The sequence below is a fragment of the Oryctolagus cuniculus genome, chromosome 6 (assembly GCF_051225735.1).
Source record: "Oryctolagus cuniculus isolate XC-2025 breed Fujian yellow rabbit chromosome 6, ASM5122573v1, whole genome shotgun sequence".
Classification (NCBI taxonomy): Eukaryota; Metazoa; Chordata; class Mammalia; order Lagomorpha; family Leporidae; genus Oryctolagus; species Oryctolagus cuniculus.
Window position 1 is genome coordinate 23,317,056 of NC_142872.1, and position 15,909 is coordinate 23,332,964.

The window sequence follows — 15,909 nt, forward strand, 5'->3', positions numbered from 1 at the left end:
TCGCCTGGCTGCCAAAGCACACCCAGGTCTCTGAGCCAAGCCCCCAGGTTCCAGGCAGGCCAGAATCCCTGGGGAGGGAGGGAAGGTGGGGGGACTGCCCCGCCCCTGGGGTTATCTGAGGAAGCCCACTGTGGCAGGGCAGGGCCTTCCTCTTGCTTCGTCATCTCTGCTTCCCAGCTCCAGGAGGGCCCACAACACACGGAACAAGCACGCTTTTATCTGCCATCCCATGTGCTACGAACGCAGGACGGAGCAGGCCTGGGAAAGCAGTGTGCTCACCGCTTCTGGAATGATCTCTCCCACGGAGTCTGCAACGCCCTCACCTGACACGGAGAAGTCCCCCAGGCCCCATTCGCCTAGCCACGCCTCTGTGGCAGCCAGGAAAGAGAGGCAGGGCTGACTTCAGGATGAGAATAAAAATGGCCACGAAAACGCAGGCCCCAGTCACCTAAGCTGAGCAAACGCAAAAAGTGACAGCAGGCACGGTGCAATGACAGGGTTGCCTGAAGTCACCCGGGGGTGGGGGGCAAGGTGTGTCTGGCCCACACGCTGTCCGCTAAGGCGTCTCACTCTGATGATGCATGAAATTAGCCACCCTGCAGAGCTGCGCCCACATCCACGCCAACCGGCAACGTGGCCTCCTCTCATTACCCTGCCTGCCACACAGCCACCTGGAGGCGTGTGATTGATGACAACCTCATAAACCTGGGGGAACGGGCCGTCCTGGTGCCCTGCAAGAGCGAAGCTGCCACTCACAGTCGCATTAATCATCACGTGTCGATGCTGGCTTCCCCGCAGTCACGCCTTGGTGGGCCACCCCACGGCCTCTAAGATGTGACACAGTTTCTGGGACAGCCGCACCTGCTGCGCTCAGGGACACTGCGTCCCGAACTTCAAAGCAAGGTCAGGGTTCATCTCTAATTATCCCACTATGTCCTGGCTCTGACACCCACTAATGGGGCGAAGAAAGGGAGCGGGGGTGTTTACATCAGGAGCAATATTAGACGTGGGGCGCTGGCCTGATTCATTTTGCAGCTTTGGTTTTTCTTTTTATTTGCTCATAATTTTCTACACTACTGCTTCCAATTTGATACAGTCTGGGCCTGAGATGACAGTAAGAATGGGATAACAGATGACGAGCTCACAACAGCAAACACAATCACACTCACCCTGCGTGTATGCACAATCAATATGTCACTCGGAAGAGGGGATCACTGGCCGCTAGGCAGAGCAGGGAATGTAAAATGTCACAGGATTCAAGACGCACTTCTTCTGTGCTTGGGAGCTGTCACCAGAGCGGCCTTGCTCATCTGGAAGGGAAACCAGGCTTAATGTTTCATAAGCAGTTGCCTTAAACTAACAAAGTAGGAACCCAAAGGGAGATTGGGGAGAATTTCCATGGGATCTCTGGCTCTACCTGGCAGGGGTGCTACGGGCTGGGCTGGGCTGGGCTGGGCAGGTTTTGTACTAACTCGGAGCCAGAACCCCACGGGCCACATTTTGAGTCACACAGTCATTACGTTACCATTACACGCAGCAGCATGAGTGACTTGGAGCTGGTGCTCCCGTGGGCTCATGGGACTGTCATAGAAATGGATCACAAAGACTCAACCTCACAATACCCAAATTTATAACCCAGAAAATCCATGCACAGATCCCTGAATTATAAAACCATTAAACTTCAGTTACGAGGCTCAGTAGGACAAGGGGCCAGTCCATTTACTTGAGATGTTGTGATCAACAAAGCTACCATATAGAAACATGCATGTCACCATTTCTGTGTGTATGTATCGACTATTATGAAAACTCTTAAACAAGTTCTTTAAACATGAGCTTTCTTTGCTGGGAAACATTTCCGCAAGCTGTTAGAAGTCAAATCTTATTCACACTAAACCCTAACTTTAACTGCCCTGTGAGCGGCTTGCTTGCTTGCTTTCTCTCTCTCTCTTGCACTCCTTCCTTCCTTCCTTCTCTGTCTCTCTCTCTTTCTTTCTTTTTTAAGTTGAGCATTTATTCCCAATCCATTAGGAAAAAAGTCCATTTTATGTGGCTACACAACCCTTTACTTCATTTCTTCTGAAGAAAAGTAAAAAAGACTAGACTAAAATCAGACAGGCATTTAAAAATCCTTAGACTAGGAGTCCAAAAACAAACTGCACATGCTTCATTTTTCCAAAAGAATTAGTTTTTGTACAAAATACAATTTTATAGTATAAACAAGGACTGCTGTATACACACTTAAATTAGAATTCTCGTATCTGCTGGACCTCCAATTTGTCTCCAGCACAAAGTATACTTGCATCCATGATCTAAGAATCTGAGAAGGCAGATGTCTTAGAAGAAGTTTTAACCCTAACACAACTGGAAAGGTGGCTCTGATCTTTGCTGGAACAGCACTTTCGCTTGAAGAATTCGCCCTACTGAAACAGAGCAGGCTTCGGGCTCCATGGTGATGTCACCAGGGAGGATGCTGGCATTTGTCCCAACCGCTCCGCTTCTGATCCAGCTTCCTGCTCCCTGCCAACGCGTATGTGAAAGGCAGCAGATAATAGTTCAAGTACACAGATTTTTGCCGCCTACACAGCAGGCCCAGATTAAGTTCTAGATTCCTGGCTGTGGCTTAGTCTGACCCTGGGGAGTAAATCGGTGGATGGAAGATCTCTTTCTGTCTTTCTCTCTTTCTCACATTCTGATTCTCTCTCTCTTCTGCTTTCACATACAAGGAAAATACATTTTTCAATGATTTTTTTTTATTTATTTGAGAGGCAGAGTTACACACAGAAAGAGCGAGAGATGGAGAGAAAGGTCTTCCATCTCCTGGTTCACTTCCCACATGGCCGCAAGGCCAACTTTAGCCCATCAGGAGCCAGGAGCCAGGAGCTTCTTCTGGGTCTCCCATGTGGGTGCAGGGGCCCAAGCACTTGGACCATCTTTCCTTGCTTTCTCAGGCCATAAGCAGAGAGTTGGATCAAAAAGGAGCAGCCAGGACACAAACCAGAGCCTTATGGGATGCCGGCGCCACAGGCAGAGGCTTCACCTACCATACCACAGTGAAAGCCCCAGGAAAATGGATTTTTAAAAGTTACATTTGCATGTGTGTATGTACCACTTTGTGTATGTATATACATACACATGCACAAAGACATTCACGTGTACTAGGGTTTTGTTTTTTTTTTTTTTTTTTTTTTTTTTTTTTTTTTTTTTTTTGACAGGCAGAGTGGACAGTGAGAGAGAGAGACAGAGAGAAAGGTCTTCCTTTGCCGTTGGTTCACCCTCCAATGGCCGCCGCGGCCGGCGTGCTGCGGCCAGCACACCGCGCTGATCCGATGGCAGGAGCCAGGAGCCAGGTGCTTTTCCTGGTCTCCCATGGGGTGCAGGGCCCAAGCACCTGGGCCATCCTCCACTGCACTCCCGGGCCACAGCAGAGGGCTGGCCTGGAAGAGGGGCAACCGGGACAGAATCCGGCACCCCGACCGGGACTAGAACCCGGTGTGCCGGCGCCGCTAGGCGGAGGATTAGCCTAGTGAGCCGCGGCGCCGGCCGTGTACTAGGGTTTTTAATATGAAAAATAAATGACTTGGGGGCCAGTGCTGTGGCTCATTGGGTTAAGCCACCGCTTGTGATGGCAGTATCATTTATGAGCACCAGTTCACGTCCTGGCTGCTCCATTTCTGAACCAGCTCCCTGCTAATGTGCCTGGGAAAGCATCAGAAGATGGCCCAAGTGCTTGGGACCCTGTAATCCATCGGAGAGACTAAGAAGAGACTCCTGACTCCTGGCTTTGGCCTTGGCCATATCAGGTCGTTGTGGCCATTTGGGGGAATGAGCCAACAGATGCATGCTTGCTCTCTCTCTCTCTCTTTCTAACTCTGCCTTTCAAAGAAATACACACATACATACATAAATACAAATAAATTGAATGTATTTGCGATTTGCTAAACAAATTATATGCATATGTAGATGCATACATCAAATATCACATAGTGTCTATAGAATCCTCTATAGATATTTGTACCTACAGAAAATGACTTCTATTTTTGTCTTCTATTTTTTCTGGATTCCCAGCAACTCTTGGACACCCTTCTACTGCTTGAGGACTGAACTGTTTTCTACTACTCTCTGCCCAAGGTAGAATCCAGCAAGCCCCCTTCCCTGCCTCCTTTGCAGCTAGGACACAAGTGTGTAACTGGTTTCCACCAAAGACCCTCACGCAAGACTTCAAAGAGGAAGGCCGGAATGGGCTCAGAGAGGGGTGGCGTTTGCTGGTCAGGGTGTGGTCGGGCCAGCCTCCCTCACACTTGAAGCTGAGCTTGTGACTCTGGCCCCAGCGCCTGCACTGGATGCGGTGTCAGCTGAGACGAGCCCCGGTGGAGCCCAGGGCGGCATCACGGCGTCACAGGCTCCCTGGTGGCAGCGGCGGCTGCTGCAGCAGCATTTTCTCATCAGGGCAGGCCTGCAGCATGTCTGCCCATCGCTACTCAAAGCACAGCTCCAAACCCAATTCTCCGGCCCCCAACACTTCCGTGAGCTGCTCGGTCTCCTTCTAGAAACTCTTCCAGTGCCTGGAAAGACGTCCATGATACACAACCCTGGACTCTCCAACTGCGCCCCTGAAGGCCACCATTCAGGCCTTCGGAACTCAAGACAGAGACGCGTGCTCAAGTTCTGCAGGCTGCTGCCGCCTGCTGGCCCCTGGGCCCCTTGAAGCAGCGTGGCCAGCTCTGCACAACAGCACGGGGCTGCACAATGCTGCTGGCACATTTTATCCCATCACACCCTTGTGGTCTTATAAAAACAAATAAGAAAAGATATCAAAATGTTGATATTTGTAACAAGACTATGATGAGGTCTTAAGTGCTTAATAAAATTGAAACAAAGAAATCACTGGGGCACTACAAGGAGAAGCCTTGATTTGCTGCTCATGGGAGGGAAGCAGGCAGACTTGGGGTTCAAGTGCAAAGTCTGAGAACAAATTGCAAGAAGGGGAATGAGATACCAGACTAACTTAGGCCTCTGAGATGCGATCACCTGAGAGAGTGTATGCCTGTTATTCACTTGTGCGTATTTAACTTTTGAATGGCTCTTGAGAAACACATTGTGTGTGAAGGCACAGGGGACTGTTCATATATTCTAAAGTAAAATAAGTAGAATGCAGGAGAGAGCGCCTAGGTGGAGGCCAGATTTAAAACAGAGATGCATGTGCGTGTGCTGTGAGACACTCTGCATGGACACCTGCCAACTCTAGAAAGGTGCTAACTCTGTGGGTAGAGAGGGTAAAGGAATTTCACTTGCTATTTCACATAGCCTTGGATGGTTAGAAATTTTGCAACACATAAGTGTTACATACTGTTAGAATCATCAAAAACCTTAAAGGGATATCCACAGTGAAGCAAACACACAAGCTTTTAAAGTGTTTGAGACATGGAGCCAATATGTAGGGGTGAGGCCCAGCCCCTGGGTCTCTGTCATCTCCCTGACCCTTCCCCAGGTTGCCTGCGGTCTGGTGCTGCCAGGCCACCTCCTAGGCCTTACACCTCGCCACCTAAAACCAGAAGGTTGGCACACACTACTACGTGTGGTCTTCCGGAATTCTTCCCAACAGAACGAGGACTCAGCCCACAACCCAGGCTGAAGCAGGTCACCGCCCCAGGCAGGTGCTCCCCTCCACAGAGCTGAGTGTGGACCCTAACAACGTGGAACGGCGGCAGCTGGACGGACCATCCTGCTTAGGTGGGATCTGGCCTCACAGAGAGCACAGAGAAACAGGTGAAGTCGGCTCCACTCCACGCCCACAGTGAGGGGAGGCAGCCTCCCAGCCACTCAGGAAGGGGATACACAGCACACAAAAAAACCCAAGGACAGAGAGGAAGCTTTCTATCCTAGTTCTTTGCAGGGAGACAGCTTATCTTCCCCCCCAAATTCTAACAGTTATTGTATGTTCCTTGTAAATAAAAGGACTTCCTGAATCCAAGTGGTTATCAAAATAGAAGGATGGGGGTAAGAGGGTAATGCTGTCTCACTTTGTAAAATGTGTCTTTGGCAGGGCTCCTGGGATGTGCTTCTTCAGGAGCAAGTGAGGTTCACAGCACCTGGGCTCCGGGGTCGGGGGGAAGGGAGAGACATGTGATCCATGCCTGCAGCGGCAGCAGCCCTGTTGGCCGCTGGAGTTCAAGCTCACGGTTTGCATGCTAAGGAAGACCACTTCAGTCCTCTGCATCTTTCTGTTTGTTTCAGTTTACAAGAAGCGAAAGTTCTCTTCTGTTTCTTTTTAACCCTACTGTAGGGGCAAGAACTGAACCAGGAAGCCTGAAATCCAAGTTCTCACTGAGATGCCTCTCCCTGGTGGCCTGTGGCCCCTGCTCCCTGCGTGCCTCTCCCTCTGCTGTGGTTTCAGCATCTTCACTCTCCAGAACCTGTGAAAACAGGGCTCAGTGGCTGGGCTCTCGTGGTGACCACAGAAATGCCACTGTTGGAATGAGGAAGCAGCAATACCCTGCAGTGGCACTCCCGGCTCACACGCAGGAGTGGCAGTGGTGGGGGTAGGAGGAATGGTGAGCTCAACTTTAGGTTCTCACCCACTGTTCATTTACTCTGCACCACGCAACAGCCCCTGCGATGCTGCTGCTTCAGAGGCATTGCTGGGAACTGCCCGGCATCAAGCATCAAGAGACTGGAAGAACAGGTTGTATAAATGTTTTCAAGATTTACTTATTGGGACCAGTGCTGTGCAGTAGTGGATAGAACTGCTGCCTGAAGTGCCAGCATCCCATATGGGCACCGGTTCAAGTCCTGGCTTCTCCATTTTCAATCCAGCTCTCTGCTATGGCCTGAGAAAGCAGCAGAAGTTGGCCCAAGTGTTTAGGCCCCTGCACCTGCATGGGAGACTCAGAAGACACTCCTGGCTCCTGGCTTTGGATTGGTGTAGCTTCAGCCATTGCAGCCATCTGGGGAGTGAGCCAGTGGATGGAAGTGTCTGTCTGTCTGTCTGTCTGTCTCTCTCTCTCTCTGCCTCTCTGTAATTCTTTCAGACAAATAAATAAATATTTTTAAAAATATATATAGGCCGGCGCCGCGGCTCACCAGGCTAATCCTCCACCTTGCGGCACCGGCACACCAGGTTCTAGTCCCGGTCAGGGCACCGGATTCTGTCCCGGTTGCCCCTCTTCCAGGCCAGCTCTCTGCTGTGGCCAGGGAGTGCAGTGGAGGATGGCCCAAGTGCTTGGGCCTGCACCCCATGGGAGACCAGGATAAGTACCTGGCTCCTGCTATCGGATCAGTGCGGTGCGCCAGCCACAGCGTGCTGGCCGCGGCGGCCATTGGAGGGTGAACAAACAGCAAAGGAAGACCTTTCTCTCTCTCTCTCTCACTGTCCACTCTGCCTGTCAAAAAAATAAAAAATAAAAAAAATATGTACTTGGGCCAGCACTGTGGCTCAATAGACTAATCCTCCACCTGCGGCGCTGGCACCCCGGGTTCCAGTTCCGGTCAGGGTGCCGGATTCTGTCCCGGTTGCCCCTCTTCCAGTGCAGCTCTCTGCTGTGGCCCGGGAGTGCAGTAGAGGGTGGCCCAAGTCTTTGGGCCCTGCACCCACATGGGAGACCAGTAGAAGTACCTGGCTCCTGGCTTCGGATCAGCGCAGCGTGCCGGCTGCAACACACCAGCCGTAGCGGCCATTGAGGGGTGAACCAACAGAAAAGGAAGACCTTTTTGTCTGTCTCTCTCTCTCACTGTCCACTCTGCCTGTCAAAAAAAAAAAAAATATGTACTTACTTATTCGAAAGGTAGACTGAGACAGAGAAGAAAACAAAGAGAGGTCTTCCATTCACTTGCTCACTCTACAAACAGCCAGAGAGGCCAGGTCTAGGAGCCCAGATTTCCATCCAGATCACCCACATAGGTGGCAGGTGTCTCCCACATGGGTGGTGGGAGCACAAATACTTGGGCCATCTTCCGCTGCCTTCTCAGGTGCACCAGCAGGGAGCCGGATCAGAAGTGGTGCAGCCAGTACGCAAAGCTGTGCTATGACATGGGGTGCTGGCACCGCAAGTGGCAGCACCACGACGCCAGCCTGGTTCAGTGTTTCTTCCTTTGCTCCCTCCCTGCTGTGGCCCCGTCACTCTGCAGGTGACTCGCCCAGTGGCTTCCGCTGTCGTGGGGCTCTGCTGCCACCCTTTCCTCTGTCCCTTGGGTCCTGACGGCGGTGACCACCTCCCACTGAGGTCCTTTCCAGGTCCTGCTTCTTCCCTTCATGATACTCACCTCTTCCTTGGACCCTGCTGGGCGAGTTCTGTTTCAAGATTCCAGTAGTACATCTGCCATCCTTTGGCTACAGAGTTCTCCTTCTCCCTCCCCAGCAGGTAATGCCAACAGTCTCTGAAACTGTGTGCCCCTTATCCACTGCAACTAGAGTAAGAGCCCCATGGTGCCAGGAGCGGGAGTGGAGCTCACACCTCGAGTGTGTGGGCAGCTGCCTAGACAAGACACCAAGAGCAAATATTTCTAACCAACGGCAAGGGTCACAGAAGAAAGCTGCTGGGCATCTCTGGTCACAGAAACCACAGCTATCATCGTTTGCTCATTCCACAAAGTTTCTCTGAGCACTTACCAAATGCCAGGAACTTCACTAAGTATAGCAGGCTGACTAGTGGCTCCAAGGAAGACGACTTGTCTTCTATACCCAGAACCTATGGGTACTATTTTACATGGAAAACAGGTGTGAGTTAAGATTTGGAGAGGAAGGTTTGTCCTGAATTACATAGGTGGGCCCTAAATCTGATGACAAGCATCCTTGGAGGGGAGGGGAAGATGTGACGGAAGACGACGTCACACTGGGGACTACTGAGCCGGGACAGGAGAGATGCAGCCACAAGCCGAGGCACACCTGGGCCCACCAAAGGCGGAGAAGGCAAGAGAGCTTCCTCCACTAGCGCCCTTGCAGGAACAGCTGATCTGGGCCTTCGGGTTCCAGGACCACGTGAGAAGACACACACGGTGAGTGAGGCCCCCAGTGTGTGCATTTTGTTACGGCAGCTGTAGGAAATGCACACTCAAGATATTGCACATACAGTGGGGATCAAAAAAGACACACCCCCTGCCCTCCTGGAATCCAGAGTCTACGGAGGCAAACAGACCCCGAACACAGGAATAAAAATGCACCCGCATGGGAGACCAGGAGAGGCACCTGGCTCCTGGCTTCAGATCAGCGCGGTGCGCCGGCCGCGGCGGCCATTGGGGAGTGAACAATGGCAAAGGAAGACCTTTCTCTCTGTCTCTCTCTGTCCACTCTGCCTGTCAAAAAAAAAAAAAGAAAAAAAAAAGAAAGAAAAAATACATTGTGACAAATCCAAGTAGGGGAAGGGCTGTAAAAGACAAGGAAGATGAAGACAGCCTACCTCCCTCTGGGAGCAAGGCTTTGTGAAGAGATCAGCTCGAGCGCTCACTTGAACAGTGAGAGGTGCTGTGGTGTGCGCGCCTGTGGTGCATCCGCACCCAAATGCAGTTTGACCCCCTTGGTGCAGTAGTAGGAGGGTAGAGACAACCTGCTTTAAGTTTCCTCAATGTCTTTTCACAGCCTGCAAGCTCATTTATTGTTGGGTAACAGTGTTCACTGTCTGTACGCACCACAGCTTATTTACCCAGTCACCTGGTCAAGAACATCTTCAAGTTTTGCCAATTATGAACAAAGTTGCTGTAAGCATCTGTGTGCAGGTCTGGTATAGACATCAGTTTCCAAGTCCTGCCAATAAATACCAGGGCATGTGACTGCTGGTTCATATGGTAAGAGTATTGCTAGTTGGAAAAAGTGTGCTTAGCTTGGTAAAAAGACAACCAAAATGCTTCCCCAAATGGCTACAGCAGTTTACATTCTGATAAGCAGTGAGTGAGAGTCCATACCGCACCACATCCTCCCCAGCATCTGGTTTCTCGATGGCCTGGATTTTGACCACCGTAGTAAGTGTGCAGTGGTGCCGCACCATTCTCATTTGAATTTCCCCGGTGACATATGATGTGGAATATCGTTCCATTTGTGTATTTTCACGTGTGCGTCTTCTCTGGTGAAATGTCTGCTAAGGTCTTTGGCCCACTTAACCAGGAAGCTTGCTTTCTTATTGTCGAATCATTAAGAGTTCTTCGTGTATTTGGACAATCACGAGATGCCTTTGTGCAAATATTTTCCCCCAGTATTTGCCTTGTCTTTTCCATTCTACTGTCAAGTGTTTGCAGAGCATAAAAATTTCATTTTAATGATGTATGGTTTATCAATTATTTCTCTCATGGATCATGCCTTTGGTGTTATCTAAAAAGACATCGGTAAATACAAGGTCATCTAGACTTCTCCTATTTTTATGTTCTGGAAATGTTATAATTTTACATTTATTTTTGTGATCCACTTTAATTTTTGCAAGGAGTGAAAAATCTGTTGTCTATTTGGGAAGGGGGTATATGGAGGTCCCATTATCCTAGCACCATTAGTTGAAAAGATTACCTTTGTTCCAATACATTGTATTTGCTCTTCTATCAAAGATCAGTTGACTGCTGTTATACCCATCTATTTCTGAGCTCTCCATTCTGTTCCATTCATCTATTTCTTTTATTTTTAAAGATTTATTTATTTATCTGGAAGGCAGAGCTACAGAGAGAGAGAGAAAGAGAGAGAGACAGAGAGACAGAGAGACAAAGAGGTCTTCCATCTGCTAATTCAGTCCCCAAATGGCCACAGCAGCCAGAATTGGGCAGATCTGAAGCCAGGACTAACACGCCATAGCACCAACCCCTCATCTGTCCATTCTTTCACCAATACACTGCTCTGACTAATGCTGCTCTGTAGTGAGTTTTAAAGTGAGGCCCTGTCAGTCCTCCAGCTTTGTTCTTGACCTTCAACCTTCAGGGTCTTTTTCTTTTCCATATAAACTTCGGAATCATCTTGTCAGTATTCACAGAATAACTTACTGGGATTTTGATTGGGATTTCTCTGAATCTATACATTAACCTAGAAAGAACTGACATGTTGATGACACTGAGTCTTCCTATCCATGAACATGGAATGTCTCTCCATTTTGTTTTTGATTTCTCTCATCAGCGTTTTCTAGGTCTCCACACAAAGAACTTGTGTTTTGTTTGATATATCAAAAGAATTTCATCTTGGGTGGGGTGCCCATGCAGTTGATGGTATGTTTTTAATTTAAAATTCCCTATGTCCATTGTTGGTATATAGGAAAAAGACTGACATCTATATCTTAACCTTGCTATAACTGCATTATTTGTTTCAGGAATATTTTACTAGTTCTTTTGGATTTTCTATATATACAATAATGCCTTTGCAAACAAAGAGTTTTAGTTCTTCCTTTCCCATCTGCATACCTTTCCTTTTCTTGTCTTACTACATTATCTAGGACTTCAAGCACAATATAGAAAACAGGTGGTGAGAAAGGACCCTCTTGCTTTGTCCTTCACCTTAGTGGGAAACTTTCAAGTTTAGCACAGTTGAAGTATGATGCAAGCCATCACATTTTGTAACAATGGGCTAGTGTTGTGGAGCAGTGGGTTGAGAAGCCACCAGCAATGCCAGCATGCCAAGTAAGCACCGGTTTAAGGCACAGCTACTGTACTTCTGATCCAGCTTCCTCCTTCTCTACTTGGGAGGGCAATGGAACTAATTGGCTCTGGTGCTTGGTCCCCTGTCACTCATGTGGGAGACTTGGATGGAGACCCAGCCTCTGCCTCAGCCTCAACCATTTCGGTCACAAGGGACATGAACCAGCAGATGGATCACTAGTCACTCCCAGTCTCTCAGAAACTCAACTTCTCAAACAACAAAGCTTTATTTAAGAAAACTGGGACTTTTGTCAATAGTTTTATCTAACTGAAGTTCCCCTCTATGCCTGGGTCAGAGTTATTGTCAAAAATATGTTAGGGGCTGGCACTGTGGTGTAGTGAGTAAAGCCCCAGACTGCAGTACTGGCATCTCAGATGGGTGCCGGTTCAAGTCCTGGCTGCTCTTCTGATCTAGCTCTCTGCCATGGTCTGGGAAGGCGGTAGAAGATGGCCTAAGTCCCTGGGACCCTGCATTTGTGTGGCAGACCCAGAAGAAACTCCTGGTATCTGGCTTCAGATTGGCTCAGCTCTGGTCACTGTACCCATCTGGGGAGTGAACCAGTAGATGGAAGACCTGTCTCTACCCTTCTCTGTAACTCTTTTAAATAAAATAAATCTTTTAAAAAAATAGATGTTAGATTTCATCAAATGCTTTTCTGCCCATACTGACATGTAGTTTACATTCTTTGCCCCACTTACAAGATAGATGACATTGCTTCTGTGGGTATACTTTTATTTATACACTGCAGAGGAAGTTGCAACTTTTCTAAACAATATAAAAATGAGGGGCCAACACTGTGGCGTAGTAGGTAGAGCCGCCACCTGCAGTGCTGGCATTCCATATGGGTGCTGGTTCAAGTCCCAGCTGTTCCACTAACGATCCAGCTCTCTGCTATGGCCTGGGAAAGCAGTGGAAGATGGCCCAAGTCCTAGGGTCCCTGCACCCACATGGGAGACCTGGAAGAAGCTCCTGGCTCCTGGCTTTGGATCGGCGCAGCACTGGCCGTGGTGGCCAGTTGGGGAGTGAACCAGCGGATGGAAGACCTCTCTCTCTCTCTCTGCCTCTCCTTCTCTCTGTGTGTAACTCTTTCAAATATATAGATAAATCTTAAAAAAAAAAAATAAAGAGAAATAAGCCAGCCACAGTGAATTAGCACATTTACAATAAGAAGAATGGACATTCCTAGAAGTCAGTACATAGCGGTATCATCTTTTTAATCAAACAGCAACTACATGAGGCTACTTCATAAAGTTCACAGAAAATGGAATTAAAAAATGGTGTCAAAAGGAAAAAGAAAATGAAAAAATTGAAGGGGCTGGTGTTGTGCAGCAGGTTAAGCCCCCATCCTATATCCTATATATGAGACACCAACATCCTATATCAGAGCACCAGTTTGAGTGCTGGCTGCTCTGCTTCAGATCCAGCTCCCCGCTAAAGTGCCTGAGAAAACAGGGGAAGACATCCCTAGTACTTGGTTTCCTACTTCCCCTTGGGAGACCCAGAGGGCATTCCAGGCTCCTGGCTTCCGCGTAGCCCAGACCCCATCATATGCTGAGCCTACCAGCAGATGGAGGATCTCTCCTGCTATCTCCCCTCTGATGTTCTCACTTTCAATTGTCAATCTTTGTTCAAAACTGAAAAACATGTATAACTACCTCATAATACGACTTTTCCACGAACTTTTTAAAAGACACCCCCTCCCTTTGCACAAATTTCAATACTTTTGCTTCAAAAGGAAAAGTTTCTCTAAATTTCATTTCCACAAACATTTAGGAAAACCTCCATCTATTTATAAAGAAAGTCCTGGTACATCCACAGTACCCAAGGCACCTCTGATGTAGTCACTCAGAAATTACTAAAAGATAAACATCAAACAGGATCCGAATGCTAAAGCAAAGATCTGGGGGGCTACATAAACATGGGAACCACCCATCCACTTTCAGGAATTCAAGTTCATCGAGAAGTCTGACCTACAGAATCCCTTGTCTACCACCTCTCCTATTCTCTCTTCAGAACGCGGCTGTAACAACCTTAAAGCTTCAGCTCCTTCTGAATCGCCCAGAGCGTTTCCGCACTCTTTTTCAAACGGGCCTCCTCTCCGGGGGTCAGCTTTATCTTCACAAGATCTGAAATACCGTTTTCTCCCAGGACGCAAGGCACACTGAGGAATACCTCTTCATCGATTCCATACAGTCCCTGGATTATGGTGGACACTGGATGCGTTCTCCTTAGGTTCTTCAGAATGCTTTCTGTTAGATCAGCTACAGAGAGGCCAATGGCCCAAGAAGTGTAACCTTTCATCTTAATAATCTCGTAGGCACTGGCGATCACCTCCCTGTGCACATTCTTCCACTGCTCAGGATCTCGATCCGTTCCGATCTCTGCGTTCAGGTCCTTTAGAGGGACCCCAGCAACGTTCACTCCACTCCACACTGGAACACTCGAGTCTCCGTGCTCTCCAAGAACCCACCCGTGACAGCTTTCAGAGTGGATACCAAGCTTCTGACCGATCAAGAAACGGAAACGAGCAGTATCCAGGTTGCAGCCGCTTCCAATCACGCGGTTTTTAGGGAACGCACTCAACTTCCAGGCTACGTATGTTAAGATGTCCACCGGGTTGGAAACGACAATCAGTTTACAGCTGGGGCTGTACTGGACAATATTGGAAATCATAAACTTGAAGATGGTCACGTTTCGCTGGACCAAGTTAAGGCGCGTTTCTCCTTGCTCCTGGCGCGCGCCTGCTGTGATAATCACCAGGCTGGAGTTGGCAGTGACGAGGTAATCTTTGCTGCAGACAATATTTGGCATTTTCATGAACAGGCTGCCATGCTGAAGATCCATCGTCTCGCCTTTCAGTTTTCTTTCATCGACGTCCACAAGGGCAAGTTCGTCACTCAAGCCTTTTAATAAGATGCTGACTGCGCAGGCCATGCCGACCGATCCGGCCCCAATGATGGAGACCTTATTGTGACAAACCGGCTCTTCCGAGGTGAAATTCTGCATCAGCTCACGCTTCACGGTCGCCATCTTGGACACGGGGGTGAACGGCCAGACGGCTGTGAACGGATGGCCAGCTGCCCGGGGAGGACACACGGCCATTGCTGGGCGCAAGAAACTAGTGCGCACTCTCTGGCCGGCCCGCAGCACTCCCAAGGCGCAGCTCATGGCTGTTCACTCAAGATGAGGGAGAACTCCTCCCGGTACGAAGGAAGATGGCTGCTGGGTCCGTTGACCGTTGGCTGCGGTCTTCCCCCTACCGAGCATGCGCAGGCCTGCCCCCAGCCTATGCGCCTGCGCAGTCTCCACCACTAGCCTACTGTGGCTCGTGGGCCTCCGCCAAGTCCTCGGCCGGGCTGCTAGGCCAAGACAGGGAGGGACTTCTTTTCCAACACACGTGTCCTGGACTTAGTTTGACACACGTGTATTTTCTTTAATATCTGATGCATGCAACAGGTCAACCCGGGTCCACTGTGGACTCCTGGGCTTTCCAGACTGCAATGCCTCGCACACCAGCCCCACGCTGGCACGGCCAAGCGAGACCCGCTCTCTGGTCAGGCAGCGGTGGACACACCTCCGTTATTGAACCGTGCGGTCCCTTTCATTTTTGCCACTGATAAGCTTAGAACAAATCCGGCTTGCATTCTCACCGCAGCAACAGCACCAAGGAGAACCGCACCTTTCACCGTAGGTCTCCCAGCCTTTAGGGGAGACAGAGTCTCCCCAGCCAAAACGAACAGAATCCGGATAATTTCTTCCCCAAGTGTTGGGTAGACTTTACCTGTGAACTCATCTGGTGCTTCCCATTTTGGAAGGTTGTAATCACTGACCATACTCTTCAACAGATATTGTGCCTTGCTCCTGTGTGAGCCGTGGTGGGTAGTATGTTTACTTATTGTTTCATTGTCTCCACCCAGTGCTCTCACGTGCGTGGCAGGGGACCAGGCACCGGAGCCATCTTCAGATGCCTTCCCAGCCACATTACTGGGGAGCTGGATCAGAAGTGGTGGGATGCAGGCATTGCTAGCGGGTTCTCAACCCACTGCACAACAACACTAGCTGATGGCTACAAAATGCTTTGACTTGCATCATACTTCAACTGTGCTAAACTCAAATGTTTCCCACTAAGGTGAGGGACAAAGCAGGAGAGTCCTCTCTCACCACCTGTTCTCTATATCATGCTTGAAGTCCTAGATAATGTAGTAAGACAAGAAAAGGAAAGGTAAGCAGACTGGAAAGGAAGAACTGAAACTCTGCTTGCAAAGGCATTATTCTGTGTGCAGAAAATCCAGGGGTCTGGCACTCTGGTGCAG

At 49.3% G+C, this 15,909-nt stretch overlaps 1 protein-coding gene and 1 long non-coding RNA gene across 2 annotated transcripts in view; both read right to left on the bottom strand.

The window, feature by feature from the left end:
• Nucleotides 1-1,076: 1,076 nt before the first annotated feature.
• LOC149126052 (uncharacterized) overlaps nucleotides 1,077-15,909 on the bottom strand; it is a 237,920-nt gene continuing 223,087 nt past the window's right edge. Inside the window, exon 4 of the long non-coding RNA XR_016236103.1 lies at nucleotides 1,077-1,310. This is a non-coding gene — a long non-coding RNA (uncharacterized LOC149126052). The remainder of the gene's footprint in view (nucleotides 1,311-15,909) is intronic.
• Nucleotides 12,793-14,847, bottom strand: LOC100338725 (L-lactate dehydrogenase A-like 6B). Its single transcript, XM_002710207.6, has one exon. The coding sequence runs from the start codon at nucleotides 14,762-14,764 to the stop codon at nucleotides 13,628-13,630; it is 1,137 nt and encodes a 378-aa protein (XP_002710253.3). The 5' UTR covers nucleotides 14,765-14,847; the 3' UTR covers nucleotides 12,793-13,627.

Bases quoted from the DNA above. Each gene is read 5' to 3' on its own strand.
- LOC100338725 (XM_002710207.6), bottom strand. From the start codon at position 14,764: ATGAGCTGCGCCTTGGGAGTGCTGCGGGCCGGCCAGAGAGTGCGCACT.